We start from the raw sequence: 20327 nt of genomic DNA on the forward strand, positions 1-20327 counted from the left end.
AAGAAGGATCTGCAAACTTGACTATATTCTCAGATCATACTATACCCAGTAACTGACAATTCATAATCATAGCCAAATCTGAACTAGTGAGAATCACCATAATATAATATATCTTCCTCCAAAAAATCAAGAACAGTTTCGCATGAAACTTCCATTAGATAGGTAAAATGCTGGTAATAAAACCTACACAACCATTTTATCAAATGCGGCCCTTTACAATGCAGAATCGTAGATACCAATAAAACATCTTCTGATAAAATTTACTGATCATTAAATCTACCTATCACTATTCATAACAGAAATATAATCATATGAGCCATTAACTTAAAAAAATGAAGACAAACATGCCGAAAAACAGAACATTAGAAGAATACTAAATATTTTGCCAATTAGTAATTTAATTGTTCTTTTTTCTGTAAGGTAATTAAGTTACTGGTCCTGAACAGTGATAAGTGAATTTGCAACTTTATCATATTCTTCTATACAATAATTCTTAAGATTTTGAACATCTAAACAATAATCATCACATTAATATGATATAATTAATTGAAGAGAACCAATTAAATTCAATCAAAATAATAGAGGAGTTTCTGTTCAAGGATAGAAAGGCACAACCGCACAAGGACAAGAAACTTCACAAAGAAAAGATACAGAAAATGGATTGGAAAAACAACACACTCACCCATCAGTTGGAATATTAGAAGTTGTCAATTTAACCGGAAGTAGAGAATGGGCAAGTGTCACCCAGAAACTGTACATTGAAAAAAAAAAAATGTTAGCACAAAAAGAAAATATGAATCCCCTAATTAAAAGAACATAATGGTTGTTATCTATCCACCAAAAAAAAAAGGATGGGGTGCAGTTTCTAACAAAGTAGTAGACAAAAATTGTAGAAACCACTACATAGTTCTGTCGACTGATGGGGTCTACCCAAGGGCCTTTAGCAAGGTGACACCAACAAGGTGACCAAGGCGCCTGGAAACCTAGGCACATGTTGACAACTATGAACCACTATGTAAAAACATTAGAGCCATTAGGCAGTTCACAATCCATCAATTGTTTGTAAGGTAGGGGTCTTGTGACACAATCACACAATGACACGTGGGGTCACAATTGTCAATATGCAACCATATTAGAATTGCCATAAGATTAGCCTGGAGCCTATAAGAAATCATAAGCCCCACAGCATAACAACATCTACACCTTGTATTGAAGATAACAATAATCAAAAGTTCTTGAAAATGAAAATTTAGAGAAAAAGAAGGGAGGAGGGGATTAATAAAATGTTGAACCACCACTAGTTTGTACAACAAGAAGGCCCATCTGATTCTAATCCCAGGGATTTAATAATTTATTACCATTTCCAGAAATATTATCCCAACCAAAATGGAAAATTAATTAATGCAATTGTAAATAACTTCACAACCTAAGGCCAGATTTGGTATGATTTCTATTACAATTTCGGATTATTTTCATGAAATAGTCAAAAAAATAGATTTTTGGTCAAGAAATTGAAATTGTTTTGGTTGCATCAGTCTGAAATATTTTATGAATAAGAAATTCATTTGGTAGTTCAATTTCTGAGAATATATTCTGCATCCTATGAGTTTATGGGGGATTCAATTGTTGGAAATTGAGTGTTTGGTGGCCATTCCTAAGGATGGTCGGTGTGCATGCGTGCACATGAACTTCTAAAGAGTGGTAGTTGAGTGCCTGGGTGGCACTATGTAACCCAATCCATTATAGGGCTATTGGTGGACAAGTTATTAAAAAGAATAGACTCTGAGATAGAGGAAACCTTTCTTTGGGAAAGGGTGGAGGTGGCGGTGGAGGTTGTGGTGATGAGACCATCAGGAGAAGAAGAGTGGTGTTTTATTTAGAACATGAAAAAACTGCTTTGCCCATCAAATTAAGCATGTGCTCATTCAAGAGCAACAGTGAAATCAATTTCAATTTAAAAAATGAAACAGCTTCTCAGCTATTTTAGAATATCCATTCCAATTGATTTCAATTTCATTGAAATAAGGAGCAAAAATCAAACCAAACAATTTCTGAAATAGAAAATACTCCATGAAATTGAAATAGAAATAATACTAAATCAGGCCTAATATTTCCATGACTTCCGAAAAGGTATTTTTTCATTCTACAAAAAACAATGATAACTATCTTCCAACATGATTGCAATTTCTATGGATTCACACGGAGAAAAGCTACGAAAGCAGAGTAGTTGCATGGAATCAATATTTTCACAAGGGTAGGGTCTTCATTATTAGGACTTGGATTAAATGTACTAGTCATAATAATGGCAGAAGTTTCTTGTGAAGATTATAAGAGAGAAAACATCGCAATTCGCAAGAATTTTCAAGACAGGTTTTGATATTGCAACTCCAGTACCCCCTCAAATATAGCATATTCCAATTTCCAAAAACGATAACCTAGTTCTACAGCTTATAAAATCTCTTGGGAGAGAGAAATACTATTACAAGGAGTTGCATTCACAAATCTAATCCTAAAGAAAATATAGTTATCCTAAAGAAATACTCTTACAAGGAGGTGCATTCCTAAATCTATCCATGAAACAAGAACTCTTGTACGAGATCTCACTAATATCTTGCTTTTTTGGAAAGGCAAGACGAGGTACAACGCGAAATGTAAATATTACATTATCTTGGCCGAGATCTCGGTTCACTTAAACTAACCCATGTATAAAAACTTGCCTGTTTCAACCGAGATCAATCGAGATCTCGCAAGTCTCACTGGTCTCGGCAGAACACCTCCAGAAAACACTCCTTCCATGATTTTGATCCCATTTTCGACGGAAAAATCGTCGGATTGCAGGGAGAAGCTTCATCAAACATCGAAGTTGAAAGATCTACAACAAATCCAAAGAAGTTTGAAGAAGTTTGGAGGATTACAAGGTAAACCATATTTCCCCAAGTCTCTTTATTTCAAAAAATTATGTTCAAATCTTGGTGGTTGGTGTCAATTTAATATATGTTACACAACTTTGGCCTATCCATGACTTCATGGAGTCAAATTTATTTTTCTGTTATTATTATTTTTTTAATTCTCCGGGCAAAAAATGAATTGAAAAAAATAGGGTCAATAGTGATTGTTTGGTCAGCCACAGTCAGTACACTCTGCACATGAGTTCGACAGTCGAAGCACTGGGTCAGGTTTTCTGGACGACATATTCACAGTCCCAACCCAGCCATTCATGTCGATGGTAGTTCAACAGCCTGGTGGCAGTAGCAGTGGATCAATCTCATCGCAACCGCCTCTTCCATACCCTAGGATAGGATACCTTCGGTTAGTTGATGACAACACTTTTATGAATTGTGTGGAAGAGTACGTGCGATTCTTCAGCAAAACTAAGACATGGGAATCCTATGTGGCATATTCAGAGGCTAACTTAAATCGGCAATATGGCTTGAAATGATAGTGGTATATGGTAAGATTGATGTTTTTTACCCTTTTACATTTCTAATGCTTATTTAAATTGTTTTACATTAATTGTATGCTTTGATTGCTTTCTATTATTAAATTATGTGTAGAATAGGACCTATTAGTATGTCATAGCCTACCAAACTAGGGTCCGAAGTCAAACTAAGTCAAACTCTTATTTGGACTTTGATTTTGGACAATCTGATAGTGTCATTGTGTTTAATGGACCAAAATAGGTTGTAATGTTGTATACCAAGTTTCATGACCAAACTAGGTCAAAAACCCACCGAAAACATCAACCGAGTTAAAAAAAAATGCACCAACTCACCGAGATCTCGGTCCAACTCAGTTTTTTGGCTGGGCGAAACCAGTACTGAAACCGAGTTCTTGAACCATGAATCTATCATTAAGCTCTAGTCCTTCTGCATATTAAAAATCCTTCAAAACCAGGAGAACCATATTGCTCGTTGTGTCTGAGGAAGATTTTTTAAAGTTAAGAAGGTGACTTCCAACTCCACCCTCAGATTGCTATGCGTAGTGGCTTCATATTAGTGCTAACAAGTAATACCAACCCATTAGAAACAAAAAGATGAGGATAAGCGATTTGCAATTCACTAGTAGACAAACCATTATCACAAAGCTATCCGTGGTAGCTTATTTAAGCAAACCTCAAATCAGTGGCATTGAATGACATGATGTCGGTCTGTGTTCAGTTCAAGGATCTGGAATAAGGAGGTTTCTCCTATGGTGTCAATGACTGACAGATGAGTTTTGCCTCTCATTTAATTCCAAATTGAAGACTAGTACACCTGTGATGAGATCTTAGACTGTTTGATGCAGGCGCACTGCCTTGGACCGACCCAAACCGATTTGGGTATCCATGTGAAGATGAACCGGTTCCAATTGGGTCTTTGGGTTCAGTAGGATATTTAATTTATTCATTTATTAGGGTTTTTAGTAGTTGGGATTTTATCTTGTAATCTTTTATTTTAAATGGCCTACTAAGTGGTAGAGTCCTTTCCATACTTTAGTTTTGATAGGATAATTAATAGTAGAGTTGATTTAGGAATTTAATTTTCAGTTTTAGTAAGCAATTAGGAGTTTATTTTCTCAGTTTTATAAATAGAGATGTAATCCAACGATGGAAACAGATTTGAACGAAAAAGTTTTGAGTTTTGTTATCAGATTGGTACAAATCAGGCTGTGCAACCTCTTCTCCCTTCTCCTAATATCTTCTTCTTCTTCCCCTCTATTTTCACTCTCCTGAGTTACTCATTTACTCCTTGCTGGACGGTAACACAGATTAAGGAGAAAGCCTCACTGAATCACCAAATGTAGAAACTAGATTTGTACACCTAGTTAATTGAGAGTTCATAGTCACTCAAATGCGGTAATACTCACGCATTAAACTAGTGTATGAAAATAAATGGACACCTTAGCCAGTGCAAAATCAATACATGGAGGAGGAGTCCTGGAGGGTAGTACCTCTTCAAACTAAAAAATTTGAATCAACCAATCCCCTTATTAGTAAGTCGGGATTTTATTTTACTGTCAGGGAAAGGTCACCCAACTAAAACAATGCAGCCATGCTTCTACTATACTATACAGGGCCAACAAAACCAGAATAATGGTATTAAAAACCTATGCCACTTGGTCCTTAAATCATTTAAAGGAACATCTACAAATTACTTACAAAGGAACTCCTTCACTTGTTAGTTTATTTGCTACAAATACTGGCACTGCCCCTCAAAAACCACTTCCCCCAGTCCTCCCCCCCAGTGGAAGGAGTGTTTTTGAGGGGCAGGGCCAGCTTTTGAATATACCTACATGTACATCTGGCAATAAAATATTGAAATCTTCAATCATCGTCGATCAAAAAGGTAAGCAACAAATCAATAACAATTACTTACAAGACATCATTTTACAAAAACTTTAGATGGAGAAACATTTAAAAAAAATGTATCCGGATAAACAGGTTGACAAACAAATGTTAATACACCATGAAAACCATATGTCAACCATGAGCAATTACAATATGCATTCAATAAATTTTTCCATCATAAATACATATGTTTATATCTACACGTATCTATTGACTCATCCATTGTAAAAGAAACATTGAAGGACCTAAAAGGAAACTAAGTAGCACATACGGGTCTGCTCGACTGATTCGGCAAATTTCACAATAGAATTGAGGTGGAACTGGTGGAACACCCTCCATAGGTTTCTCTGGAATAATAACACAGCTAATATGTTGCCAGACATGGCATCGTGAATCCTCACACTGCAAAACAAATTTAGAAAAAATAAATACGGATAGGATTTTGAAAGTAAACAGTCTATGAACACGAGGATATGCACTTAGCAAATAATACCAGAAATGTCATATATAGAAAAAAGGATGTTACAACACACAAACTTAACAACAGATGTGTTGCAGTGATACTGAGATGCATGAAGATAAAAAAGGAAAGACATAGTTAAGTGCATTTAGTAGGACTATATTTTGTGTGTGGGAGGCCATTTAAGGGGGTACCAACAGAGAATCAAGCAAGTAAAAATATTCAATAATAAACTAATAAAGTAAAAAAGTGCACGAGGCTCCCACCACTGCAGGGTCTGGGGAGGGTCATACTGTACGCAGCCTTACCCCCACTTTGCAGAGAGGCTGTTTCTAGAGACTCGAACCCGTGACCACTTAGTCACAATGGAGCAACCTTACTGTTGCACCAAGTTCCACCCTCTTAATAAACTAATAAAGTCAATATTGTTTAAACATTAAAGTGAGAAATCGCTGGTCGGCACGACCATGGTGAGCGACTCGTTCTTTGGGGTATTTCGACCCAAGGTCACAATTTTGAGGGTATTTTCGGACATTTATAATTAGGAGTAATGATTGGTGGACTATTTTCGTGCAAAAAGATTTCATTTTGCATGCCTACCAGCGAACTTTTGTCCTAAACATTAAATAACAAAACCTTATGACTAATAAAATCAATTAACATCCAATATTGATAGGCACCATCAAAAACTTCAGAAAGTCTGTCACATGATACTACATGACCCAAAATTTGGACTTGTGGACACAGTTTTCCAGTGGGGTCGCAGGTGGAGCCTCCTGAATACTTATCATATATGTGGCAAGTAAAGGGATTAGATAGTTTATTAAGCAAGTGGTTTTGCCTTTCCCTTTTTGCCTTTGTCCAGTAGAAAGTGGAATTCACATACCACTTCAATAGATTACAAATATATAAGTAGATGTACGTTATGTGCCTAATAGGGCTCGATCTAGTGTATGGGCAGTAGATTGGGCCAGCCTAGTATGGAATAGGTTAAAGGGCTTGATTTAACATGTTCCATCAGCTCTGGAGCTATGCGTATCGGTCAAATACCTAACATTTGATATCAGAGTTGGGCACCACGTAATGGGTTCGAGTCACAGAAAGAGCTACCTGGAGTAAAGTGAAAACGGTCAAGAAAGGGCTACCTGCTGTGAAGCAGAAACCACGGGACAGAGTGGAGCCACTTGGAAAGGCTACCTACCGTAATGCAGTTCTAGAATGGTTGGTGACCAACTAGAAGCCAATAACCAGGATCTACTATGAACAAGGTAGTTCGGCTAGGTCAAATAGGTGATTTTAGTCAAATTAGGGTTAGGGTTTGATGGGACCTAGGGTTTGGTGGTGGGTTACGCTAAGTTGATGTAGGAAAGTCTTCCAGTGAAGGTATGTTAAGTTCCAATGGAGGGAAGTGTGTTGGAATGAATCGGCAGCAAGGTGCAGCTTAGGGTTTCAGGTTTTTGAAAAGAGGAAAAAAAGGATTTTTAGGGTTTAGGATGGTTTAAAGGATTAGAAGAAGAAAGGTTAGGGTTGGGATGAATCAAACTCACTGTTGTTGCAGAATTTCCTTCGCAGCAACTTGTTTGAAGTTGAAACTTAAATAAAAATTGATTCTTGAAACAGAACTTGGAGGAGATCTTTGAAGAACCACCTGGGCTTCACACTGCAAGGTGCCGATTGGATCAAATACCAATCCCACCAACAAACCACCCAGGCTTCCCACCGCAAGGTGTCGATTGGATCAAACACCAATCGCCGACCCAGAAGGTCACAAATAGACATGTAAAAGTAGTAGCAAAAGTTCCAGTATCGCATACAACATAGCGGAAGCTTAAAGGTTAAGTTACATTTTAAGAGTTAATTTATGCACTGGTGGCAAATACTACATTTATGCATAAACAAAAGTCAGAATTAAACATACAATAGTGTTATTTACAATTCAAAAAGTCAATTGTTCTTAACATCACGAAATGTCTTTTGGGCCTAACCTTGGGTTCTCAACTCACATATACTAGAGTTTTACAAGTCTCCTCATCTGAAAAATATCAACATATATGGGATGAACTTACGCCCAGTGAGGTACACATGATTCTATACACACAAGCAATTAAAGATACAATAATGGATACAAGGACATAAATGACAAAACATAGAAATTCATTCGTTAATTAGTTAGGTCAGGTCTTGGCTATTTAGTGAACTACCATAGTGCTCCACTGTTGGGGGTGGTTGTCGACTACATACATTCCCAGGCACTGTAGCCCAGCATTATAGATACGCTCTATTCCCATGTGTCTAGGCATCGTAGCCCTAGTGGAGGACCCCTCATCTATATAAATATCATATTAGACGCGCTCTACTCCCATGTGTCCAAGCACCATAGCCCTGGGGGAGGACCCCTCGTCTAATCAAACATCATAATAGACACGCTCTACTCCCACGTGATGTAGATCCAAGCCTCCTCGAATTGAAGAAGCCACCCTAAACCTAGGGTTATAGTAGGAGCCTTAGTATAGCCTATACTTAGTTTATTTTAGTTACACTTAGTTTTATTTTCTGTTTTGTAATTGAACCGACTTGACTTGGTTGCATCCAATTGGTTCAATTGGGTTAGTTTAAGTGAAGAACTCCTATTGGCTAGTAGGATCTTATATCCTATTGGTTGATGAGGAATCTCAGCTATTTTAAGAGTTTTAAGTGTTTTAAGTCAATAGGGGTAATTAGGTCTTTCTCTTTTAATTTATTTTTAAACTTCAGATTATAATCCTCCACGATTTCTGAAGGAGGTTTTAAGTGTATTAGGACTAGGCTTAGGCCATATTATTAAATAGAATCGTGGGAGAGGCTCCCCCAGATATTCAGAGTTTGAAAAAATATTTCGTTGAAGCTTGCTGCCTTTGCTGCTGCTCCTCTGCTCCAATCGTGAGTGTTGCGGCCTTGTGGATCTCAAGGTGAAGGGCTGGTGGACTCCAGTGACTCCTTGCATCTGCTTATGATCAGGAGGTCCTCTTCAATCAATTCTCAAGCTCCTACTGCTGTTGATCTTCAAAACCAGTGAGTTATTTAATTTTCTGCAACTATCTTCTTCTCCTAATTCCTTACAGTCTACCCTAATCATTCTCCAATTGACCTCCATTAATCCTATCTCCATTAAACCCTAATTTCCCAATTCAGATCAATTTCCCCATTAGTTTATCATCAAATTTCAACCACAGTACCCTCACTGCCCTACCTACACTCGATCCTTACTTCTACCCCCAAACCTTCAACTAAACCCTAATCCCCCCTCATCCCCATTAAAGCCCAAAAGCCCAAAATCTGTCTAGACTTATTCAACCAGCCAAAACCTCCCATACTACAACCGAATCTTCCCCACACTGCCCCTAGCACTCGACCCAAACCCTAGTCCAAATCTCCCACTCTAAACCCTATATTCCATCACCCCCTTCTCTCCCAAAACCCAAAACCCTAACCCTAAAATTTCCATAATTTTAAATTTTGTTTAAACCTATTAAATTTATACCATTAGCTTCCTTTAAACCTGCCCATCAATATCATATATCACACTCATCTTTTACCCTAGAAATTAACCTAAAATTCCTGTTTTGCTCCATGGAACTGCAGAACCAGCAGTCCCTTTGGTCCTTTATAATTGGATCCTGGTTAATTGGCCTCTAGTAGGACCATTCCCTATATAGAGCTGCATTACCATGTCTCCAGGCACCGTAGGCCTGGGGGAAGACCCCTGGTCTATTCTCTTTCTCTTTCAAGACCCTCATCCAATACATAACCCCTACTGAAAAGGGGTGATAGCCACAAGGATATTCAATACAATAACCATTAATCAAACACGCATGCTTCTCTTTCATTTTCTTTCTTTCACTTCCATTCAATCTTTTCTTTCCATTTTCATTCATCATATAAAGGTAACATTTTCATGGAACTCATAAGACATTCCATAGCATATTCCACAGCATACAAACTGGACATTTCATATATCATTACATGGCATACAAAACCAAGCATCCATGTATTTTCACTTAAATCAGTAAATACATGAACATCATTCATTCTCTTTCTTACGTTTATTTTTTTATTTCCTTTCTCGTTCTTTCTCCTTCATTCCATTTTCATTCTTTTCATTTGTCATGATATATAAAATCACTTCCTTACATTGATCATCACATAGCACATAACAGATTTCATTCTACAGTCATTAGTCATATGCATAATATCACTTCATAGTACACTGTACACAACGTTTATCATTTATGTACTGTTGTGCTAAACATTTCATTTAATACAAACTTGATAAAATATTTCCTAACAGAGACCAAATCACACAACATTCATTCATTTCCATCACATAGCATACACACATTACAATAAAGTACATAGTCATGATTTCCCTCACCTTGTTCCACTGTAGTTCTTGAAAACCCTCTACAACTCCTAAGTTTCAGCAGCTCAAACACTCAATCTCAGCTCCAAATTTGATGTAGGATCCTCTTAGAACCCAATGGTTCAGCAATCCAGGTCAACATGAAACTCTCTTTATTACTGTGTCCAGCAATCTCTAATCTCGTTTCCTCCTACTTTCTTTTAGTAACAGTGATGCAGTACCATCTGAAATCCCAGGTTCAGCTTTTAATTTGAAAACCATCTTCCAATTACAAGTTAATTGAAGTACCATCTCGTCATAAGTCCATCAGCAGCTCCAGTTCCAAGATTCTAAAATCCCAGCTTCAATTTATGTAGCCTTTAATAATGTAATTCTAGATGGCTGGAATACCAACTACAACCAATAACCAGGATCTGATAAGGGTTATGGGAATCGGCTAGGTTAAAATAGATGAAATTCTGAAATTAGGGTTAGGGTTAGATGGGATCTAGGGTTTGAAGGTAGGGTTACGCTAAGTTAATTAAGGGTAGTCTTCCAGTGAAGGTCTTGTGATGTTTTATGGAGGTTGGGTACGTAAACAAAGATGAATATTAAAGGGAAAATGGAATGTAGGAAAATCTTGGGTTTATAGTGGTCACCTAGGGTTAGAACCAGAATAGAGTTTCCCTCATGGTGTAGGGGAAAGATTGAACCTGGAAAGATGGGATTTTGATGGATGGGTTGACCTAGACAGCAGGACAGGGTTTAGGGTATGGGGAATGAAGTTTGGGTATGGAGGAATATTAGGGTTAGGTTTAGAGGATTAGAAGAAGGGTTTGGGGATGGGGATATGAACATACTTGTTAGCTTAGGATTCCTTGGACTTGATGCAGAAAATCAGCTACTGAAATCCAAACTTCAACTTTCGGCTATGGCTGAATTGAAACAACTTGAAAGCTTGACTGCACATCGTAGGAGACAGAGGCAGTGAAGCCTATCTCAGCTTGGGTATCTCACCCTCACAGCCTATCTCAAGACAGTGTGTTTGCAAAGCAAATTCTTCATTCATTAAATTGTGGGAGGCTCTCAAGAGCTCTTACATATATATAGCCTTATGGCTGAACAGAACTCAAACTCTAACAATGACTCATAACTGAAATAGGAATACTAACAAGGACTTCTAACTAGGATTCAAACTTTCACTAGGAATCCTAATTAGAATTACAAATCAATAAAAGACTGACTTAAAAAAAATACTAAATTAAAAATTCTAACTCAGCCCACGATTTTAACTGCAGGTGTAGGGATTCCCCTACACCTACCCGATGGCAACTCATGCTGGTGGAGGCTGATGAGTTTTTAAGGCACATTACAAAGGTACATGCCGATGCATTGCTATTACTAGTGATGGGTACAAGGCTGCAGCTGATTGTCATCGTCGATATGTCGAATTTCAACCAGATGATTTGGTGATAGTCCGTATTTCTCCTGAGCGACTTCCTCCGGGCGCCAATCACAAGCTCCATCCCCACAAGATGGGTCCTTTCAAAGTACTGCAACGCATAGGGCCCAATGCCTACTAGCTTGAACTTCCTCCGTCTATGAAGATTAGTAATGTTTTCAAAGTGGCTGATCTCACTCTATATGTCGGCCACCATTCTGACGAAGGTGACACTGAACATGCTCCCATAACCCTTATCAGATCCTGGTTATTGGTTCTAATTGGCATTCCAGCCATCTAGAATTACATTATTTGGTATCAGAGCTATGGGTTCCCCAACTACAAGTGATCCAATCACCCTTCAACAATTAGTTGAAATAGTTGGAGGATTATCTGCAGATATGAAGGGTATAAAAGGGTTCACTGAAGAAGTGAAGAGCATAAAACAATAATTACAACAAGGCCCTACTGCACCCCCACTTCAAATACCACAAATTGAAGCTGTTGCTTCTCACACTGACCATCGGTATCCACGAAGGTTACCACAGAGGGTTCCAACACAGCAGACTCATAGAACCAATCACAATCCTGCTTTTGAAGAAGATGAAGACTATGATGGGCATCAGTACTACCATGATGACAAGCATAAGGTGAAGCTGGATCTTAAAGAGTATAATGGAAAATATGACTCTATTGCATTCCATGACTGGTTGAGTGCTTAAATGACTACTTCAAGTGGTTTCGATTGTTTGAAGACCGAAAGATGCAGCTGGCCAGTACCAAGTTGACTGGAGGAGGTAGACATTGGTGGCGTACACATGAAGACAAATTGATCTGTCGTCGCATGGAACCGGTTACTTGAGCAGCTATGAAGGAAATTCTCAAAGCGAAGTACCTACCTCCTCCTAATCAGAGGCGCCTACATGATCAGCTTAATACTATACAGCAAGGTAATTTAACTGTTGAGGAATATATTGATAAATTTAATGATTTACTTTCACGCACTGGAGTTGATGAGAATGATGACCAACTTATATCTCGTTTCAAGTTGGGATTGAGAGCTGATGTCAAGGATATTGGGAGTGGTTGAGATATACAATTTGAATCACTGCTTTGAGAAAGCCATGAATGCTGAAGATTTAATCAAGGCTGCCCCACGAAGAATCACTCCACAATCTGGTGATGTTAGGAGGACTTTTAATTCTAATAGACCAAGTGGGTTCCCTAACCGAGTTCCACCAACCACAGAGGACAGATGTAAGGCACTCATGAACAATCAGTCCACCAACAAATGTTTCCATTGTCAACAAGAGGGTCACTATGCAAAATTCTGCCCGCAAAGGGGAAAGTCCAACTCAGTGATCGCAGCCATGGAAGCTAGTCCAGATGTCCAAGTATGAGAGCCATAGCTTAATGACAATTGGGCTGTTAATACTGTCCTTGAAGGAGACGATTATGATGATGCCTATGAAGATGATACTCATGAGGTAAATGTAGTAACATTGTATTTTTTATACACTAATGGACAGTGGCTCATCAACAGCACAAGTGATCATGGATAGTGGGAGTTGTGTCAACGTGGTTTCCCAAGCCTTTGTCATTGAAGAGAAGCTTAAAACTGAACCTCACCCACAACCATACAAGGTATCTTTACTCAATAGCAATACTTTAGAGGTTAATCAGCAATGCTCAGTACCTCTTAAGATTTCTGGTTATGAAGAAAATGTCTGGTGTGATGTATGCAGCCTTACCCCTGGCTTTTACAGAGAGGCTGTTTGAACCCGTGACCACTTGATCACAATGGAACAACCTTACCGTTGCTCATGCAAAACATGGTCTACTAGAAATGAGCCTTAAAAGGCAAATAAACCTTCACTTGAAAATGACTCTAGGAGAAGTGGTGAGGAAAGACATGCATAGCTTAGGACTAGTAAGTATGGCTTCAAGTAGAGCTGATTGGAGAAAGAGGATCCATGTAACCGACCCCATTTAGTTGGGATCAGGCCGAGTTGAGTTGGGTTGAACAGAAACTCATCAGAGTCAAGGTTGTCAGAGCAAATTCATACTCAACCTTGAACTCCATACACCTTTTTTCATGAAGCATGGAATAAAATTCCGATGAAGCATGCGGGCATTTTATTAAACACAAAAAAAGTAAAGAGAGAGTGAGAAGAACGATAAGATCGCTCAACCTAAAGACAGTACCTCGAACAATGGAACAGACTACCAAATAAACAGAAAAGAAATCCTGAAGAGGAACAAACAAGTTAGATAATTGATCAACATGGTCTAATACAATCTCTTTAGCAAGAGAAAGCACAACCCTAGGCCTCCAGTCGAAACAACTCAAACAAGGCATTCAGCAAAGACTCAAATGAACACCTCTCTAATCAGACAGTAAAGACTCCACGGACCACCTTGACAAAAGAATGACCACCCATCAACCGCAACCAATTCACCCTTGACCTTGAGCGGAAGGGAAAACAAAGACCCTAAAGAGGTATCTCCAATCCAACACACACACACAGACACAAGTGCCAAGTAATTGTGAATCAGAGATCCATAGCAATCTATGATGCACAACAAATGCAAGACGGACTCCACTCCAACAGTGGACAGCTATCTGTATTGAGCTTCAAATATGCTTAGGGGGCACCATATCACAGAAGTAAAGGTGTGGGGGATGACCGGCTACTATAGGCCAATTGCTCACATCGGAGCCTGTAGATACTTCTTTGACAAATCCACTATAGCAGCCCAAGAGGCATAATGTGTCACTGAAACAAAACGACAACTCAGAGTGGCAAGTCCTTGTATGTTTAAAATAGTAAAACCAATCCATTTGGAGTTTTTTCACAAACTCAGGAAGGTGCCACATCACAGCACTAATGGGTGTAAGGAGGAATGAGTAGGCTACTGTAGATCATTACTCTAAATAGAACCAACAATTACACTAATGACATAAATCCACATTAGCAGCCCAAATTGCATGCAAAATTTCTAAAGCAAAAGAGACTCAAGCAGTCAGGAACTTCCAAGTTATACTCACATTCATGCTCCACCTATTTTTGATATAATATAATACATGCACCTTAAAATACCTAAGACATAAATATGCAGCAATAAAGTTGAGGACAGCTTATCATAAATTATTCTATAGAACTCCACAACCTGATGGAATCATAAGGCATTACAAAAGCTCTTTTATCAGCAAACAATAAATTATTGCAAAAAAGAAGAGATTGACAAAAGGATCAGCAGCTCACAAACGATGGGAACAAAAAGACACTAAACCTTGAAAAAGAAAAGATTGAAACCAGAAACAGAGAAATCCCCAGAACTAGTAACCAGAAACACTACTGTTGGCCCACAATTCTGTGATGACAATGGCCTACTCAAGTACTCACTGAAACAAGATGTCTAACATGATGACTAAATCATAAGCCTCACTCAGAAGTAACAAGCCAATACCAAACCTACCAGTTCAGCCAATTATTACGATCACAATCAAAAAACAAAGGGAGAAACACAAGCTAAGAACCTTAAGGAAAGGAACCACATCAACCAACTTAACTCCCCTTTCCCCAGAGGACCAGAGTAGGCAAAAAGAATCACTTCCTTTCTTATCTTTGAACACTACTCCAATGCCCAAGTCCTTAATTCCTTGTCAAAGACTAGCACAGAAACAACTCCCATGGATTTAAGATAATGACGTCTATGAACAAGAGAACATCATACAAGAATCATTGGACAAAAGTGAATTAATCCTTTCGAGCTACACTACGTAAATCATGGGTGCAGAAGTGATCCACCCTCACTATTAAGTTGTTGACAAAATGGCATGATCTGACAACAGAAAACAGCGAAGCAAAATATTAATATACATACACTTTAACACAACACAAATCACAGACATGGTCTAACCAGAATCATGGACTCCATGGGCAGTGAACTTCCACATGGACAGCGGATCTTCTGTTCCAATTGAAAAGAATCATCAACTTCCTCTTTAAGTTTCATGTTATTCACATCTGAGCCGCTATGTCCCTTTGAAGCTAAATCAGTAGCACCAGGAATTTGCATTTTTCTGGCAGGAAGAGCAGATGGTATCAATCTAGAAGTAGCATTACAAGTAGAATATCGAATCATGACCCAAAGTATATGCAAACATTACAAAAGATCTAGAAATATAAATAGAGAGAGAGAGAGAGAGTGAATTCGAATCATAAAAATGGAGTCTGAAATCCTCATATAAAATACATTCAGAAAAAAGAAAAAAAAAATTAAAACTGAAGCTGTCACAGTATATCATATGCCAAACTTTAAGAGTTTTTTTTCTTTTTTTTTTTTTTTTTTTTTTGGGGGGGGGGGGGGGGGGATGTGGGGTGGGGTGGGGAGTGAATATTCTTGACCCACCCACTAAACAGAACTGAAACCACAGAGCATTTTCATGATATGGTTCACTTAAGGTTCACACTGGGAAAGGCATTTCCCCACAAGGGTCAATTATACACAAGGCAGCAAGACCTTTCTATCTAGGTGGTTCCTTTTTTTTTTGGGATAAACCTGGAATATCATCAATAATTTGATCCAAGATATCAAGACCTTCAATCTAGCTGTACCATGGTTATTTAAAAGACTTTAAACACAAAAGATAAATCACCTGTAAATATCATCGATAATTTTAGCCACTCCTTCCTTCCCGACAGGATTTCTTTTTGCCCAATGCGTCTTGGAAACTGTAAAATAAGGGGAAAAATTGAATCGTGTGCTACAACAAGGTCCATTGGATCCAAACTTCAAGTCCAGAAGGAGCAAAAAAGAAGTACAAAATGAAGAAAGTTGTGTAATATCTGGCTATTTGACGGAATATACTTCCTTCAGCTGGAATACAGCATAAAACTGATTAATTAAAATATAGTAAGGGAACTTCACAGTATAATAAGCATAATCTGAATATCTTAGACCAGAGCAATGGACAAACAATAAATTTTGGAAGATATATTTACAGGTACCATAGTTATCAAGGCAGCAAGGCGACCATGGCGTTGGAGAGGGTCCGCAATCAAAGGACACACCAACAAGGCGGTAAGGCGCCCACCTAAGGCGACCAAAAAGCCTGCACGCCTAGGTGATGCCTTGATAACTATGACATCTACAGAGAGAAAACCCCCCATACATGTAATAATAATAGGGGAAAGGGGGGAAATTGCCTTTACATGCCCTTGTTTGGGAAAGGCTTCCCAAACGGTCCACCATTGTGAGCCATGTGGGCAATGCCACAATTCCGACCGTTGAATAGAGAAAGATTCAGATAAGTCAAATGTCAAATTTCATTACTTAATTCAATCAAATACTCTCCTGTGTATTGGCACGCATCCTAATGCAGGAACATCAAGAGATACCCAATGGAGAAGCCAGAACTATTCTTAAGTACTATGTATATGGGGATTAATTTTGTAATCAAGGATATCTATGTAATTTTAATTTTTACAGCTGTGATGGAGGGAGATTAGCTGGGCATAGGATATTTTGATGGGTTACATGTTGATGACGAAAATTGGTTATGGGAGTCTTACGAATTACAGTGGGTAAAATGCATATTTTAATGTTAGTGGTGGTTAGTTTATTGCAGTTGAAAATCTAGAAAGCTAATTTTAACTTACTAAGTTACTAAGAAAGTTCAAAGACTTCAGTTGATACTATTTCTGTTTTGGATGTTCACAAATGTAACCAACCACCACCCCCCCCCCCCCCGATGGATCATAAATGGATTAGTTTTATTTCGTAAAATTGCCTTGTGTCATTGAATTCGATCTCCTATATCAATCTATTTCTCTTCCCTCCCTTAGCGGCATCTTTGCTGCTTCCTATTTCTCATCTTATTTCTGTATTTCTCTCTCCCTTCAATCTCTTCTATTTTCTCTCTTTTCTCACCAGTTGACAACTGCTATCTCTCTTCCCTGTTTCTCTCTCTTCTCTAAGCTGTCGCAGCCTCGCAGGTTACTATTGGACTAGACCTCAAGCATCAAACTCTGTAAACAGGTCAGCTACAGTTTAAACAAATATTTCTTAACCTGTTCTTTTATTTGCTGTTTCCTTCCCTTGTTTGTCCATTGGTTTCTCGAATTTGACTGATTCGATTTCTGATATTATCATAATTGCATTCATCAGTTCGTGTTATATTACATAATCGGATATGACCATCAGATCTGAATTATTCTCCACAATTTATTACCATTAGATCTAAGGCCGGATCTGTCCAGCATAATCTCCCAGATCTGTTGCCTTTCTTCATTGGTCGAAATCTCCAGTCTTCCTTTCTCTCATTTTAGTTATTTTATAAATAGTTTTTTCCCCTTCCTTTGAGTTTAGATTAATATAAAGCTCTTCGTATTGCTAATCTATTGACTCCAATGCTAACATCCCTTCAATTGAGCCCATCATGTCTTGTTTACGTCACTTTGAGAGCATGCCTAGCCTCCGCATTAACCACTCTAAAAATCCCTTTCGTTCTTGGCTGGGGTTTTTGAGGATTTTCAGTCATGCCTACTCGAGAAATCTGGGTTCTCCCTTGGTTGTCTCCCGATTAAGTGTTTGGGTTTAACTTTGATCCACTCCAGGTTGACTGCTCACCACTGCACTCCTATTCTGGATCTCTTACGTAAGAGGCTCCAACTTTGGAAGGACAAACTGCTGATGCAGATCCAAGCCTCCTCGAATTGAAGAAACCATCCTAAGCATAGGGTCATAGTAGGAACTGTAGTATAGTTTATACTTCGTTTATTTCAGCCTTAGATTAGTTCTATACTAAGTTTTATTTTTGTGTTTTAATTGAACCAGTTCAAATTGGTTGCATCTAATTGGTTCAATTTAAGTTGGTCTAATTTAAGTGAAGTGTTCCTATTGGCTAGTAGGATCTTATATCCTATTGGTTACTTAGGAATCTCAGTTATTTTAAAGTGTTTTAAGTTGATAGGGGTAAGTATGTCTTTTACTTTGAGTTGTTTTAATTAATTCACACTCCTTCCACGATTTTGGAAGAGAGAAGAGTTTAGATTGTATTAGGAATTGGGCTTATGGCCTTATTTTAAATAAACAGAATCGTGGGAGGCCCCCCCACAGTTTAGTTTTTTGGAAAAAATGGATTTATGTTGCGGCCTTTGCTGCTGCTTCTCTGTTCCAGTCTTAAGTGCTGCCTTGTGGATCTCAAGGTGAAGTGCTGAAGGATTCCAGTGATTCCCTGCATCTGTTCATGATCGGGGGGAGGTCTTCTTCAATCAATCTCCAAGCTGTTTCAAGCTGCTGCTTCTGGATCTCTGCAAATCCAGTAAGTTGTTTTCCTGCAACTACCTTCTTCTTCATCATTCTCCACTTAACCCTAATCGATCCCTATAAACCCTAAATATTCACTAAGCTGTCCAGCCCAATTATACCATAAGTTTTCCTCCAAAATTCAACCACAGCAACATTACTTCATTCCTTTTACTCGACTTTAACCCCAAGCGCATCTTAGCACTTGAACCTTAATCCCCCCCCCTACCTCCATTAACCCAAAACCCTAGAATTACAGATCCATCACTTCTAGCCATCCAAATCTGCCCATACCACAACCAAATCATCCCTACACTGCGCTTGACATTCGACCTAAAGCCCTGCCCCAAAATCCCATCCTAAACCCTAATTTCAACCTAAATTCTAAAACCCAAAACCCTAACCCTAAAATTTCCTGAATTTCAAATTTTGTTTAAACCAATTAAAACTTATACCATTAGCTTCCTTTAGACCTGCCCATCATTATCATATCTCACACTCACCCTTTACCCTAGCACTAACCCAAGTTTTGCCCTAAACTACCCAATTCTGCCCAATCGGTTATCAGTTTCAGAACTTCTATTCACCTGGCTCCTAGTAGGGTCCTGTCCTATCTAGGATTACATTAAGTGCTCTCTTATGCCGCCCGTTTTGAGTTATTAGATTCGTACTTCAGTCCTCTTACATTTATTGGCCCGGCATCTTCGGTCTTCCTCAATCCACCATCTTGAAGTTGGAGTCTCTCTTGCATGCCTTTCTTTGGAAGGGTTGCGAAACTTCCAAATTCTTTTGACCGATCCGTTGGTCTTCCGTTTTGCCTCCCTAAAGATGAGGGGTGGCCTGAGAAGAATCAAAGATGTCAATAATGCAGATATTCTCAAGCTGATCTGAAAGCTAGCAGCTAAGCGGAAGAGTATTTGGGTTGATTGGGTCTACTCTTGCCTCCTGTGTAATGACTCCATTTGGAATGCCTCCCTCTGTGTTTGATGCCTCCTGGGTCTGGAGAAAGATCCTGAAGCTCCGTCATCTTATCTGCGGGACTAATAAATCTCTTATTGATGATGGAGCTTCCTCGAGATTCCGATTAAACCATTGGCATCCGCATGGAGTTCTCCACTCAAGTTGCTGACAAAACTATTTATAGTTCTGGATATGGAAGGTTGAATACGATTTCAGACAGCATTTGGTTTGACAGTTGGCCTCCCCGCTCTCCCACTTTGTCTGCCATTTGGAATGTTTTGCCAAGCATTCCCAAAAAGCCCATTGGTAGTGGTTATATTGTTTTTTGCTCTGTTTCAGCATCGGTACAGTTCAGTGCCAAGTCAGCTTAGGACCTCATCAGGTCACATGGCTGCATCAAAATTAGGCTCAACTTGGTCTGGTTCAAGAGCCAATATACCAGCCACAT

General features: G+C 38.7%; 1 protein-coding gene across 7 annotated transcripts in view; it reads right to left on the minus strand.

Annotated features, from left to right (window-relative positions):
• LOC122666712 (E3 SUMO-protein ligase SIZ1-like) overlaps positions 1 to 20327 on the minus strand; it is a 59869-nt gene that overhangs the window by 29456 nt on the left and 10086 nt on the right. For 5 of the 7 annotated variants that reach the window (XR_006333705.1, XR_006333709.1, XR_006333703.1 and 2 more), the window contains exons 5-8: positions 16269 to 16344; positions 15530 to 15719; positions 5598 to 5728; positions 683 to 751 (exon numbers count right to left, since the gene is read on the minus strand). Coding sequence is in view for 1 of the 7 variants with exons in the window: in XM_043862771.1 (XP_043718706.1) it covers positions 683 to 751; positions 5598 to 5728; positions 15530 to 15719; positions 16269 to 16344 (466 nt within the window). In the remaining 6 variants the exon portion in view is untranslated. Of the gene's footprint in view, positions 1 to 682; positions 752 to 5597; positions 5729 to 15529; positions 15720 to 16268; positions 16345 to 20327 lie in introns of those variants that run through there. The other 2 variants (XR_006333708.1, XR_006333711.1) reach the window with 2 other exon arrangements.

The sequence above is a fragment of the Telopea speciosissima genome, chromosome 1 (genome assembly GCF_018873765.1).
Source record: "Telopea speciosissima isolate NSW1024214 ecotype Mountain lineage chromosome 1, Tspe_v1, whole genome shotgun sequence".
In the NCBI taxonomy this organism is placed as follows: Eukaryota; Viridiplantae; Streptophyta; class Magnoliopsida; order Proteales; family Proteaceae; genus Telopea; species Telopea speciosissima.